Here is a 12,187-nt window from a genome sequence, read left to right as displayed (position 1 = left end):
TCCATCTGTCCATCGCCATTTAAAATGGGATCTTGAAGAAGGATTTTCAATCCTAGGTAATCACATGTGACAGCTACAATAACAAACAAAGAGTGCACTCAGAGAACAGACGTCTATTGAGCACCCCCTTGTCGAATGCAAATATGTGTGTGGATATATTTTCCCCCCAAATACTTGGACGCTTCACTCCAATGCCTTCCGGCATTATTTACCAGCATTATGTTAAAGTTCCCTTTCATACACAATCGATACTTGCACTTCTTTAAATGCTGTAGTCATGTCATGTATGATATTGGTTTTTTTTTCCCCTCTTGTCATGGTACTAAACTAAACAGAAATGTCATTGCTTCTTTCTTTTACGCAGAATTTTCCCTCTTCTAATTAAAACAGACCAAATGTTCACAAATTTTAAAACATTTATGCAATTCCTGTGATATGATTGACTATCGGATTAATTTTTTGTTTTATTGAGCTGAGGCAGATAGTTGGCGCTCTGTACATTTCCATACCGTATTGAAAAAAAAATCGTCAATGATCATGTTTCCATCCCTTCAGGTCGCATTTCTACCAAGGCCATTTGCCTGCAGGACCAGAAAGTTCACGTCAACGCCACCATGTGCAATCCGCTCACGAGACCCACGCTGGGCTCGCACCTCTGCAATACGCAGCCCTGCCCTGCATAGTAAGTTTGCGTGCGTGTCTTTGTGGTTTGCGGCATGTGCATCCATGTTGCCAAATGTTGTGCCGGTTTTATTACAGGCTTGCGCACCCTCGCACGTTGCGGTTGAGGGGAGTCTCCACTTTGTCCGTGGTCTAGTTGCCTTCCTCCTCTTGCTCCTCTGCCCACTCTTTAATCTCCCCTCTGTTCCTTTTTGAGAAACTCACCGAGAGGGCTTGCGGCGCAGGTCTCTACTTAGCAGATCAATGGATGCCTCGCATCATGCATCACGTTCATCACAGGCGGTGTTTTAATCCTAATGCCATAACACGACTCAAATTTTTTTATGTTGTCCACTGCATAAAGACATTTGCATAAACATTTTCTCAGTTGCTTCGGTACATTTCTCAAATGAGAAGTGAAATTCTAAAAACGCCTTCAATCGTCTGTCTTTGAACAGGTTACAAATGCATTATCCATAGTTAGGAATGTCTTTTTTTAGGAATGCTCCACGGTGTGTACACTTTTTGACTGGACTGCGTTCACATTTTTCTTTTGTATTTATTTATTTTTTTGCTTTAAATGACGGGATCTGCCAACAAATTAAGGTTTAGTTCAATTGAATCAACCTTCCACACAGGCTAAGTTGCAACCAGCAATTTAGAATAATCGTCGTAATAACGTTAGCTACAGTTTCCATAAAAAAAAAAATAATGTAAAAATCTCTCCAGATTTATGAGTTAGCTGTACAGAGTGAAAACAGAACTTGTCATTCTAATGATCTGTACATTAACACAGATATTTGTTTTGAGAGATGAACTCAGGAACTAATCTTTCTTTCAAATTCAAATCTTTCTCTGTGAAGTGACATCGCCTCCCACTGGCCTGGAATGCACATTGCAGTGTGTAATCTGTATTAATGGGATTGTTCTGACAGCATTGTTATCTGTGAGCAAAACTTTCCTTCACACAATTGACACATTTTTATTTTACCTCAAATCCTATTTTTAAATGTCCCAAAATTGCTTCCCCAGAATTGAAAAGGAATCAGATGAGTTTCAATGTATATTTTATGTATAAGAGGCAGGTGCTATATTCAGAACAGAATATCGGGTTCGAGCCTATCATAATAGACTTTTTTTGCAAATTCAGCTGGTTCCTTGCCAGTCAGACAAACAACCACTCACTTTCACACATATGAACAATTTAAAGCCTTCCAATAATCCTAACATGGATGTTATGGGATTGTTAGGAAAGTTAAAATTCAAACCTCCAACTTTAGAACCTATGAAGCATATGTGCTAGCCACTCATCTATCATCCTGTCTGGAAGAATTTTATTTTAGTTTTAAAACCAACTTCTGACTTGAGCAAAACCTTCATAGATGATCAGCCCACCCATGTCTAGACCTTGTATGTCTAATAGTGTTGGCTTCCAAAAAGGAGGGCGTGCACGCACGCAGGCTCGAGCACTGCGGTGGCGTTCAAGTTGAAGCAGCACCCCTATGAAAGACTTTTCGTCCTCAGCAAGTGATTTGCACTGACGAGGCAGGGCACGGCATTTTGGGGTCAGGGAGAGCACGAGCACTTCCACTAATGCTGCAATTATGTGTTTGCGCGTCCAAGCCGCGAGGCCAAAAAATAGACATGCAAAGCATGCGTCGGATGCTCGGGGACGTTGCCGCTTGGCTCGGGCTGCCGCAACAAGTCCGGGCCGAGCGCTCACGCCGCCAACACGCGGCCTCTGTTCCCAACACTCGAGATGCCGTTTCCTGCCACTAATCTCAGGCATTGCATTTCTCTTATCTCAGCTAAAGGTATTAAAGAGCCCCGGTGCACGTCCGGACACAGCCCCTTTGTTTGGAAGCGGACGAGAGTTGAATACACTCCTGTCAGCCCCTGTCTATTTGCGTACTTTTCTGTGGAACTTATCCTCAGCTATTCTTTGAGAAACTCACCTACTCACGGCTTTCTGAGTATTTTTGTGTTATATTTGTAAGTACAAGATTGCTCTAAAGCTTATTAGGAAAGTAGTAATTAATGTGGATAAAACATAGTGATCAAATGATACGAAGTGAGACTAAGATCTTCGTAAGATAGTTTAGCCTGGGTAGTTCATGGAGAGTCTTCACGGCATGTTTTTGGATGTCTTGCTATTTTGCAATCGTTATTGTCACAGGCAAGCGGTATTCATGCGCTTATTTATAACATCGATTAACCATTTATTTTAATCTGATCTAAAATGAGTTTGAAATGCTATTCAATTATTTTAGGATCACAATTTGTGCCGTATTAAAGGTTTAATCAAGTAATATTAGCAATTTTAAACATTTTTAAAATGGCCATCAATAACTTTTAACTTATCCCGTATAGAATTAGCTCCACTCGGCAACGTTGTGCACCACCCTGCGTAATCGAAATAAACCCATCGACCAGAAATAATCCAGACGCCTGTTTGTGCAGCAGCGACCGCAAGAAACACAATTAATGCAAAGCAATCTTCCCTTGTCAGTTCGTCCAGACAACTAACTTGCTTAATGGAAACTCAGTCACACTGTACTGATTTGACTTTTTTATTGAAATCCAAAGTGTTTTTTTTTTTCATACGTAATGTGGATGATTTGCTTTTCACTCCTGCATTTTGGCCGCTGACATGTTTTATTGTGCTGAGATTCCCGTGGGGCCTGTCTCGCCAGGCCGAGTCAGTCCAGCCTTCCACGAGAAATGCACAGACCTGCTTTACACTTTAACCCCCCCCACGCCACGCTGCTGTTTGGCCTGCAGGGAAAGGAGTAGTGACTGCGGTTCTGCACAAAATTTGTCATATTAGAAGTGGAAATAGCGATTGTGGATGGTTAAGTGCCAGGTTTACAAGCTAGCAGTGAATTTAAGCCATTTAAGAGTTGGATTGAGATTAGAATAGGCTCGAGTTAATGAGTTTTGTGTTCATGGAGAACCATCCAACTTTTATCACCATGCTTTACCCACACATCATGCTAAAAACTTGAATGGATCAGAACTTGTCATCCGTCATCTTCAAATTCGGTAGCCGTCAGGCAAAATCGCGCGGGCTGAATTTCCAAGTGGAGTTATTTGAATTTTGTCTGTATTGGCGTGTCATCAAATTTCACCACCATGCTCCACCCACACAAAACGACAATAGACTGGGCTGGCCGGTGAATAGCAAAAATCTGCGTATTGCAGACACCCATTAAAATTTGTACTCTCAAGCGATTACATTCTTTGACAAATTAATTGCAAAATATTTCCGTAATTAAATACGATTCTCATTTTTTGTGAATCTTGTAGCGGATATTTACTTGAGTAACATCTTGGAATTCATTTAAAATCACCAAATATGAAGTATATTTGAATTCTAATAGTTTTCTTTGAGCCGCTGGAAATGAAATCCAAATGGAAGACTTTACGCACAATTTCAACGATTTTTTTTTTTCAGGTTTGCGGATGTGTTATGAGAGTTAAGCGTAGGTTACATAAAACTCGGCGGAAAATATAAACCGCTGGCTTACCATCAAATTCATTATTAACTTAAGGAAGGTGCAACACCACCAAAATAGTCGCTTGGTCATCCATTTTAATATGGAGCACTTGCGAGATGCAAATTCGGGTGAGCCGCAGCGATGCGTTGTTATTTATAATCTCGGACAAAACACAGGGGAGAAAAAAGCCAATCCGCCTCATTTCCCCCAAAATTTCGTCTGCGGAATTCTAAAGAAAAGGAAAAGCGCCTCAGTGCCCCGAGGTCGTTTTTATTTTTGCAGCATTCTGAGCCATCTGCCCGACTCGCCGCGGTGGTCAGACCACTCGTTTGCAGTAATCTCCCCCTCGAGCTGCGGTGCCAAGTTGGCGGCTATTTTGGAGCAAAGATGTGGAAGTCTCAAAAGATCTGATCGCCTTGAAAATGGGTTGAGTTAGTTAGTGCTTAGATGAATTAAAATCCAGCTAGCACACATAGTTTGGGATTTAAAATGTTTCATCTTAGTTCCTTAGTTTTAGAACATTTGACTGTGTCCAAAATCAACGTTGATTTTATATTATTTATTTATAATTTTTACGACTACGTAAAAATCTCATTTTGAGATAGCTGGTTGATCTGTTGAGAAACCTTTGGCTGAATTGGGACATTTTGAGAAGTAAGGTGGATCATTTTGGGAAAAAAATTGAAAAAAATAAAGTCTTGCATTTCAGAGATTGTTTTTCAATAAATAATGTGGTATATCAATTATCAACTGAGAAAGTGATACTCTGGAGAAAAAATTTGAATTTTCTCAGAGGGAGTTCTATTTTTGAAAAAAAAAAAAGTTTTGAAATAGAAGATCTAATCTTACATAAATAATCTTATAATCAGATATGATAACAATAAATGTTCTTTATTTTCTAAATTCTATACATTAAAGCTTAATCTTAGTAGAATAAAACTTCTTTATAAAAAATAAATCAAGTTGTGTGTTGTCAATATTTTTTTTGAGAAAAAAAGTATTTTTAATAAGAAAAATAGTTAAATACGTTGCATTTTACTGTAAAGTTTGGTCCATTTCAAAAAAAGTTGAGTTGTAAAATCAATCCAAAAATCTGACAATTTGAGAACTTGACAGAAGGGTCTTAGACATGAACTTTCTAGCCAACTCTGGATTTTTTTCATTTGCATTAACAATCATTCCTAATCTCTCTGTTCCCCTTTCAGCTGGGGGACAGGAGACTGGGCGGCATGCAGTCGCTCGTGCGGCGGAGGCCAGCAGGCCAGGACGCTGCGTTGCATGAGAAAGGTGACGTACCAGCGGGAGGAGGCGGCGCCCCACTCCCTTTGCCCCGTCATCTCACCGGCGCAACTCCGCCCTTGCAACACTCAGGCTTGCCCGCCCGGGTGGAACACGGGAGCCTGGTCACAGGTACTGTGTCATGTGTCCCTCAAAGCTTGCCGCAACAAATCCATTTCATCTACTGTATTTTCACCACCATAATGGCCACTCCACATAAAAGTCTTAGATTTTCTCTTTTAATAAGACTCGGAGGCAATTACGACACAATTTGTGATTGGATTGTGAATGCATGTGGGATGATGTGTCGACGTGTTTGAGGATTTCTGAGGAGCCGCACGGCAACCAGACTGACTCTGACAATGTCAAGAGGGAACCTGGCCTGTTCGATACTACATCGATACTATATTAAGCACAACGAACTAAGTTTTGCTGCACCTACTTTTTTAAAAACATGGGCTAGCATGCATGCTAGCCTATGTTTTAGCGCGCAGGCATGCTACTGTATGTTTTAAACTAGCGTGTTTTACCATACCTAATCCCCAAAATACCATGAGCCGTACGTATGTGTTAAATGCAGAAATAGCACCCGTAACTGAGACTGAACCTTTTAATACGGTGCGCCTATGGTCGTGACAATACATAAGTAAATTCGATTTTTTTTTTTTAAATCTATTACTATTCTTGATTATCTTTTGTTGCTGCCAAACTTCTTCTCCACACTCATCTCTTGTCAGCATGAGAGTCTCTGTCAAATGTGCATTTATATGTTTAGGACCGGCGTTCTATTTCGCGCTCCAGACTACAGCGGACTTTACAGTGTTGTTATGTGAATTACAAACTCTTGAATAGGTTTGAGGGGAAAAAATGAATTAGGGCAAGCATTCGTTTTGCCTAATTGGACTAAAATAAGTTGTTGTTGACTTAAGAGTCATCTGTTTTCACTTAAATTTGAGCAAATGTAGTTCAACTTTGTTCTTCCTTCGTGTTTTAGTTGTCTTTCCTCTTTAATTAAATGGATTGTCAGCAAAAATCATCTTTTGACATTTGTAGACATAATTGTAGCCTTTGTGGCCTTAAATTAAAACATGGTGAAATGTTTTGAGGGTGTTTCCAAAACTACGCTTTAAAGGAAAAAATTAAACGAAAATACACGCACACAAAATTTGCATACAAGCACGCCTCACTCTCAGCAACGCTCTGCTGCCCTCTGCTGGACATTTATGGCCACCTGACAAATTGCAAAAAAATAAATAAATGACAGAAAATATTGGGGCGATTTTCACTCATGTACAAATATATATGCTGAAATTAAATAGTGATTATAAGAACTATTACAAATTCTCCATATCTAACAATCATACGTTATTCTTTTGTAATACGGTATCATCATCATTATTACTATTATTACATTTTTGGAAAAACAAACTTTACATTGCCCAGAATTATGTATATTTTGAGGAAATTGTATATTTTGATGAAGACAGGTATAGTTACTACTGTAAAAATAAAACATTAAGAAAAGGCTGTAAATAAGTTACATTTTTAACTTTGTATAATGTATATTTTTGGGGGGATTTTATTTTGGGCAAAACACTCCTATTCTTACAGTAACTAGATGTTAAGTTTATTATTATTATTATTATTATTTTATTTCATTCGATTGTTTTGCTTTTAGAAAAAAAGTTTAATTTTGACTAAAAAGTTTTTTTTCCAAAAAGAAAAAATAGTCATATTAAAAAAAACATACTATGTGCATTAATGACAAACTGTTTTGATCTCAATCCATCCATCCATTATCTATACCGTTTCTCCTCACTAGGGTCACGGGTGGGTGCTGGAGCCTCTCCCAGCTATCTTCAGGCATTAGGCGGGGGACACCCTGAACAGGTTGCCAGCCAATTGCAGGATCTCATTCCAATGAATTCAGATTTTCTTTTATTAAAACATTTTATTGTTTTGTTGAATTTTTCAAGACAAAATGAGTTTCAGTTTCTAGGTTACAAAAAAATCTAATATTTTTGGTTGAGAAAAAAGTAAAAGCCAGATAAAAAAATGTATACTAACACAGATGCATTAAGCCAGTGCAGGATTTCAAACACTCAATTTTCTCTTTCTCTTGCAGGGGAATCGGAACCCTTGTTAAATTTATGCAAGCCATGCCAGATTATAATTCTGTTTAAAAAAAAAAAAGAGAGAAAAGAAAAGAAAAAGAGAGTGAGAGATTGTCATCCCTCCGCCATCAATCTTTGTGACAGCAGTGTGAGTTCAGGTGACGGTCAAAGGCATTCGCCTTGAAAAGACCAATGGAAGCTTTCAGTGTCAAAAGCACCACTGGGATGAGGCAGCTTGTATACGTGTGATGTGTCATGAGTGCATATAAAATACTGTGTGTGTGTGTGTGTTGTGGGGCAGTGCAGTCACATAAAGCGCCCCGCCGTCCCTGATGAGCAGTTGTGCTTTTTTTTTTTCCATCTGAAGTTTACTGCATTGTTGTGTTGCAGGATCCTCTGTCGGTTGGAGGTCACATTTATTTGTGAGCGATGGCATTATCATGTTTAATGTTTGGGTCCATAATGGCGCCTCAGCCAAGCAGCGGTGACCTTCACTTTGCTCGTCAAGCGTGTGGTGAATTATCAAGGCGTTTACTCGTTGACTGACTGATCGTTTTTTTTTTTTTATTAATTGAGCAATAAAGATGCAATCTTACATATTTGTTGATGGGGAAACATGTCTCTAAATGGACATCTGGTTGCAATATACTTAAAAAGAAAAAAGTTATTTTGATCATTTCATTTAGAAAGGAGTTGAAACGAATACATTATTAAATGCCGTCTTTTTTTTCTTTAAATCATATTTTGTTAGTGAATAATATTAACTCTCCCTTCCAAGAAAAAAAAATTCAAGAAAAAAATGTAGTCTTGCCATTTTAAGGGGGGAAACTTGGAAATAAAAAATAATTTTAAAAGAATGTATTATATTTTTGCGACTTTTCTGTTTCAAGAAAAACATTGCAAACTTTCAAGAATAAACTAAATTTTTTCAAGAAATACAATTTTGAGGAAATTTTGCCCTCCAACTTGGAATTTTGCATTGGAATGTTGCATAAAGGGGAGGCAAAAGTTGTACTCTTGCAAGAATAAAGTTATGCGAATCACTGCCCTATTTTATTTGGGTCGCTACCAAAAAAGTGGAGCGTATATTTTAAATCCTGCCTTAGAGAATCCCAAGCAAGGTTAAAAAAAAAAAAACCTAAGGTCCACAGATACGCTCCACTAACCCTCCAGAGGACGCCACCTGTGTCTCACCGCGTCTCCTCACTGTGTTATGCGCCCGCAGTGCTCCAAGAGTTGCGGTCGTGGACTGAGGAAGCGAAGCGTGTTCTGCCAAAGCGCCGACCCCGGCGAGACGGCAGTGGTGCCCGACAGCATGTGCAGACAGAACCAGCGACCCAAAGCCCAGGAGAGCTGCGTCCTGCGCCGCTGCCCAAAGAACGACAAGCTGCAGTGGACGCACACTTCATGGGGAGAAGTAAGAACACCGATTTGATGGTGACCCACTTCGAACGTGGAGTCCACAGCCTCAAAGGAAATTCCTCAGCGTGGACCAGCATGCCACGCCCAATGCATATTTGACATTTACGCACACGTATATGTAGACTTACAAAATCACATTTTCAACTTGTGTTTTTTAAGGGAAAAAAAAAGTTAGCCAAGGCAACTGAATGTGCCTTACACAACCAAAACGGAAACACCTAAAAGCATTTACAAACAAAAAGCTGAAGGCATTCAAAGGTAAAGCGGCGAGAATAAAAGTAACTTATTAAAATGACTAAAAGAATGTACATTGACGGCATTTAAACTGATTTACAAACAAAATATTTGAAGACATTTGAAAGCAAAGGACAAAAATAGGAAGTGGCTTCTGAAATTGCTAAAAGAAACAAAAAAATGCTGATATAATGGAAATTTCCTCAACGTACATCTGTTGTATTTCAGTGTTCCCGTTCATGCGGTCCTGGCCTGCAGAAGCGAGAACTCCGGTGTGGGGAGAAAGACTTCCAGGGACGGTAAGAACTCTTGACAACAATATCACATTCATCCACATTCAGTCATGTTCTCCCTCTTCACAGATTTCTGGAGTTTCCTGTGAGGAGGTGCAGGAACCTCGCCAAACCTTCAATGGATCTCCAGCAGGCTTGCGACCGAGGACCCTGCCCTGAGCTGGCCCGTGTCCTGGTGGGCAGGACCGTCCCCGGCGCTGAGGTGTCAAGCTGGTACTCTTCTCCATGGCAACAGGTACCCATCATCAATGTATGTATGTATAAAGTTGTATTGTATATAAGGTGGTATTCTTTTGTGGAAATCTTTTTTTTTTTTTAATTAAGAATTAATGACGTACCACGTGCCCAAACCCAGAAAACATGTGAGGCGTGATATTCGCAATGCAACATCAATTTCAATCGACAGCAGGTGGCAGTGTAGCACAAAATGTCAGCCCCCCCCCCCTTTATTTTTTTTCTATTTCACCAACACAATATTACACAGAATGCTGTGTTTAGACTAACGGGGAGACAAAAACAACTTTAGATTCGATTTCAAGATTTTAAGAAAACAAGAGCTACAATTCAAAGAAAAATTCTATTAATTTTGCTTGGAAAAAAAGAGCAGTAAATATTCTCGAAAAGCTTATTTTTATAAAAAAAAAAATGTATCCTAAATTTATAAGAATAACTTTTTCTTTTTCTTTTAATGAAAAGTGAGTTATCGTTTTGAGGAAGAAAAAGTTTTGTATGTACATATTTAAAAGTTTTAATTTTGTCATAAAAAAATCTAAAGATTTTCAAGAAAAAAATTCATATGTTCCTCCCTTTTCAAAAAGTAGTCGAGTAAATTTTCAAAATAATCTCAAAATAATTCCAGTAAATGAAAACGTCACACTCTGTCTTCAAATGAGCAACCCGCGTGAATTTTGTTTCACGTTTGCTCTCCTTGCACTGCTCTGTCATCAGCAAGTCAACACACAGCGTGGGCAAACTGTGGGCAGCTTGTTGCGTGTTGTCAGTCCTCATCTATTATGCATCAAGTCTTTCGGGCAACCTCCGCTAGCTGGATGCGAGCGTGTGATTGCCGCCTCTTTCCTCGCACATTTGGCGACTGCGTTGTTTTTTTTTTTAGTTGTTGTTTTTTTTCTTCATGCCTTCTTCTACTTCTTCCTTAAGTGTTCAGTGTCTTGCGGCGGGGGCGTCCAGGCCCGCGGCGTTCAGTGTCTGCATCAGGGTCGTGCGGCGACCGGCTGCCTTTCCCACCAGCGACCAGTTGCGACGCGGGCCTGCAACACTCAGTTCTGCCCCCGCGTCACCCCGCCGTTACAACACCACAACCGTGTCACAGCCGTCGGGACCACATTGAGAGGTACATTTTTTCAGGGCCCATACCGATTACAATGGTCTAGACCTTTTCCAATACATCTACCTAAAAATTTATCTGAATCCAAAATATTTTATTTTGTGCAACCGCCAAAAAAAATGTATATTGTTATGATCATTTCTAATAACACTATTTGTAATGTCACGAGAGTAAAGTCGTACTGTCTCAAGAAATGAAAGGTGTTATACTTGCAAGAATCAAGAACTCACAAAAGTAATTGTTTTCCTCTTCTTCCCTTTTTTTATCTAACAATTCAAACAAACAAGTTCCATCGTGCAGCTATCTGTGTTGTCTCTCTCTCCAGGCGACCTACCGTGCGTTGACCGCTTCAGCTGGTGCCACCTGGTCCCCCAGCACGGTGTCTGCGGCCACAAGTTCTACGGGGATCAGTGCTGCCGATCCTGCACGGGAAGGAGGCTCTAGAGCGCCCCCTAGTGAAAAAGGTAACTCACCTGGACCCCCTGACCCTCACGGCGGGCCGTTTGCAACTCTCAAAACACAGAACTGCATCCGACAGAATGTGTTTGTCCTTCCTGGAGTACTTGACTAATGAACTGAGTGAAGAAGTAAGAAGAGAACATCAACCAACTGGAAAAGTTACATTTACTGTCTGTGGGACATTTGAGCGCTCCTCCTTTGTTGTTATTAGCTCGCCTGTATCGTGTGTGTATTGAAAGGATCCGATGCCTTTATTTAACTTATTGCTCATGATGTGACATTATGTTGTGCAGTGGATCTGTGACGTGTAACTCACCCACTATAGACGTTCTCCACATAATGCCATTTTGTATTTTTTTTATTTCATGATTTCTTTTGTTTTGTTGTTGTTGTTTTAATGAAGCATTCTTAGCATTTGGTGCACTTCTCCTGGTCCTCTTTTTATGCTTCCTGCTGCTGATGCACCATGCACCAGGAACTTCCATGCGTGTTGACACGGTGGAAAACATGCTTCGTGTGTGTCTCTCCTCTATCGCTACGATAATAATACAGTTTCTTGACCAGTCAAAGGCGCCTTCAGTTGACTCTCATAAAAAAAATAAAATAAAAAAAAACAAGGGTCCCTTAAGGATGATTACACAAATAAAACTGTATGTACTGTATTGTATTGTCAGAGCAACTTCTATTGATTTTGAAGGTCAAAACAGAACATATTGGCGCTGTCCTGTGAAAAACACGTATGTCCAATTCGGTCACTTTTTAAAAAACAATTATAAAAATAAATAAAAAAATAATGTGTGTTTTTCGCAGGACAGCGACGATATGCAAATGTACAAGACAATCAAAAGTAAACTGTGTTTACCACTAACGAGGATGCATTGCAGC

General features: G+C 39.7%; 1 protein-coding gene across 1 annotated transcript in view; it reads left to right on the top strand.

The window, feature by feature from the left end:
* adamts18 (ADAM metallopeptidase with thrombospondin type 1 motif, 18) overlaps positions 1–11,964 on the top strand; it is a 54,008-nt gene extending 42,044 nt beyond the window's left edge. Inside the window, exons 18-24 of the mRNA XM_088297036.1 lie at positions 556–682; positions 5,363–5,567; positions 8,775–8,966; positions 9,434–9,504; positions 9,568–9,733; positions 10,657–10,849; positions 11,169–11,964. Of these exons, the coding sequence (XP_088153162.1) occupies positions 556–682; positions 5,363–5,567; positions 8,775–8,966; positions 9,434–9,504; positions 9,568–9,733; positions 10,657–10,849; positions 11,169–11,287 (1,073 nt within the window). The 3' untranslated portion in view covers positions 11,288–11,964. The remainder of the gene's footprint in view (positions 1–555; positions 683–5,362; positions 5,568–8,774; positions 8,967–9,433; positions 9,505–9,567; positions 9,734–10,656; positions 10,850–11,168) is intronic.
* Positions 11,965–12,187: the final 223 nt, after the last annotated feature.

The sequence above is a fragment of the Idiotropiscis lumnitzeri genome, chromosome 5, assembly GCF_059441095.1.
Source record: "Idiotropiscis lumnitzeri isolate Australia: NSW breed Sydney's pygmy pipehorse chromosome 5, RoL_Ilum_1.0, whole genome shotgun sequence".
NCBI classification, from domain to species: domain Eukaryota; kingdom Metazoa; phylum Chordata; class Actinopteri; order Syngnathiformes; family Syngnathidae; genus Idiotropiscis; species Idiotropiscis lumnitzeri.
Note: the sequence above shows the minus strand (reverse complement) of the source record. Positions and strands in the feature narration are given on the sequence as shown.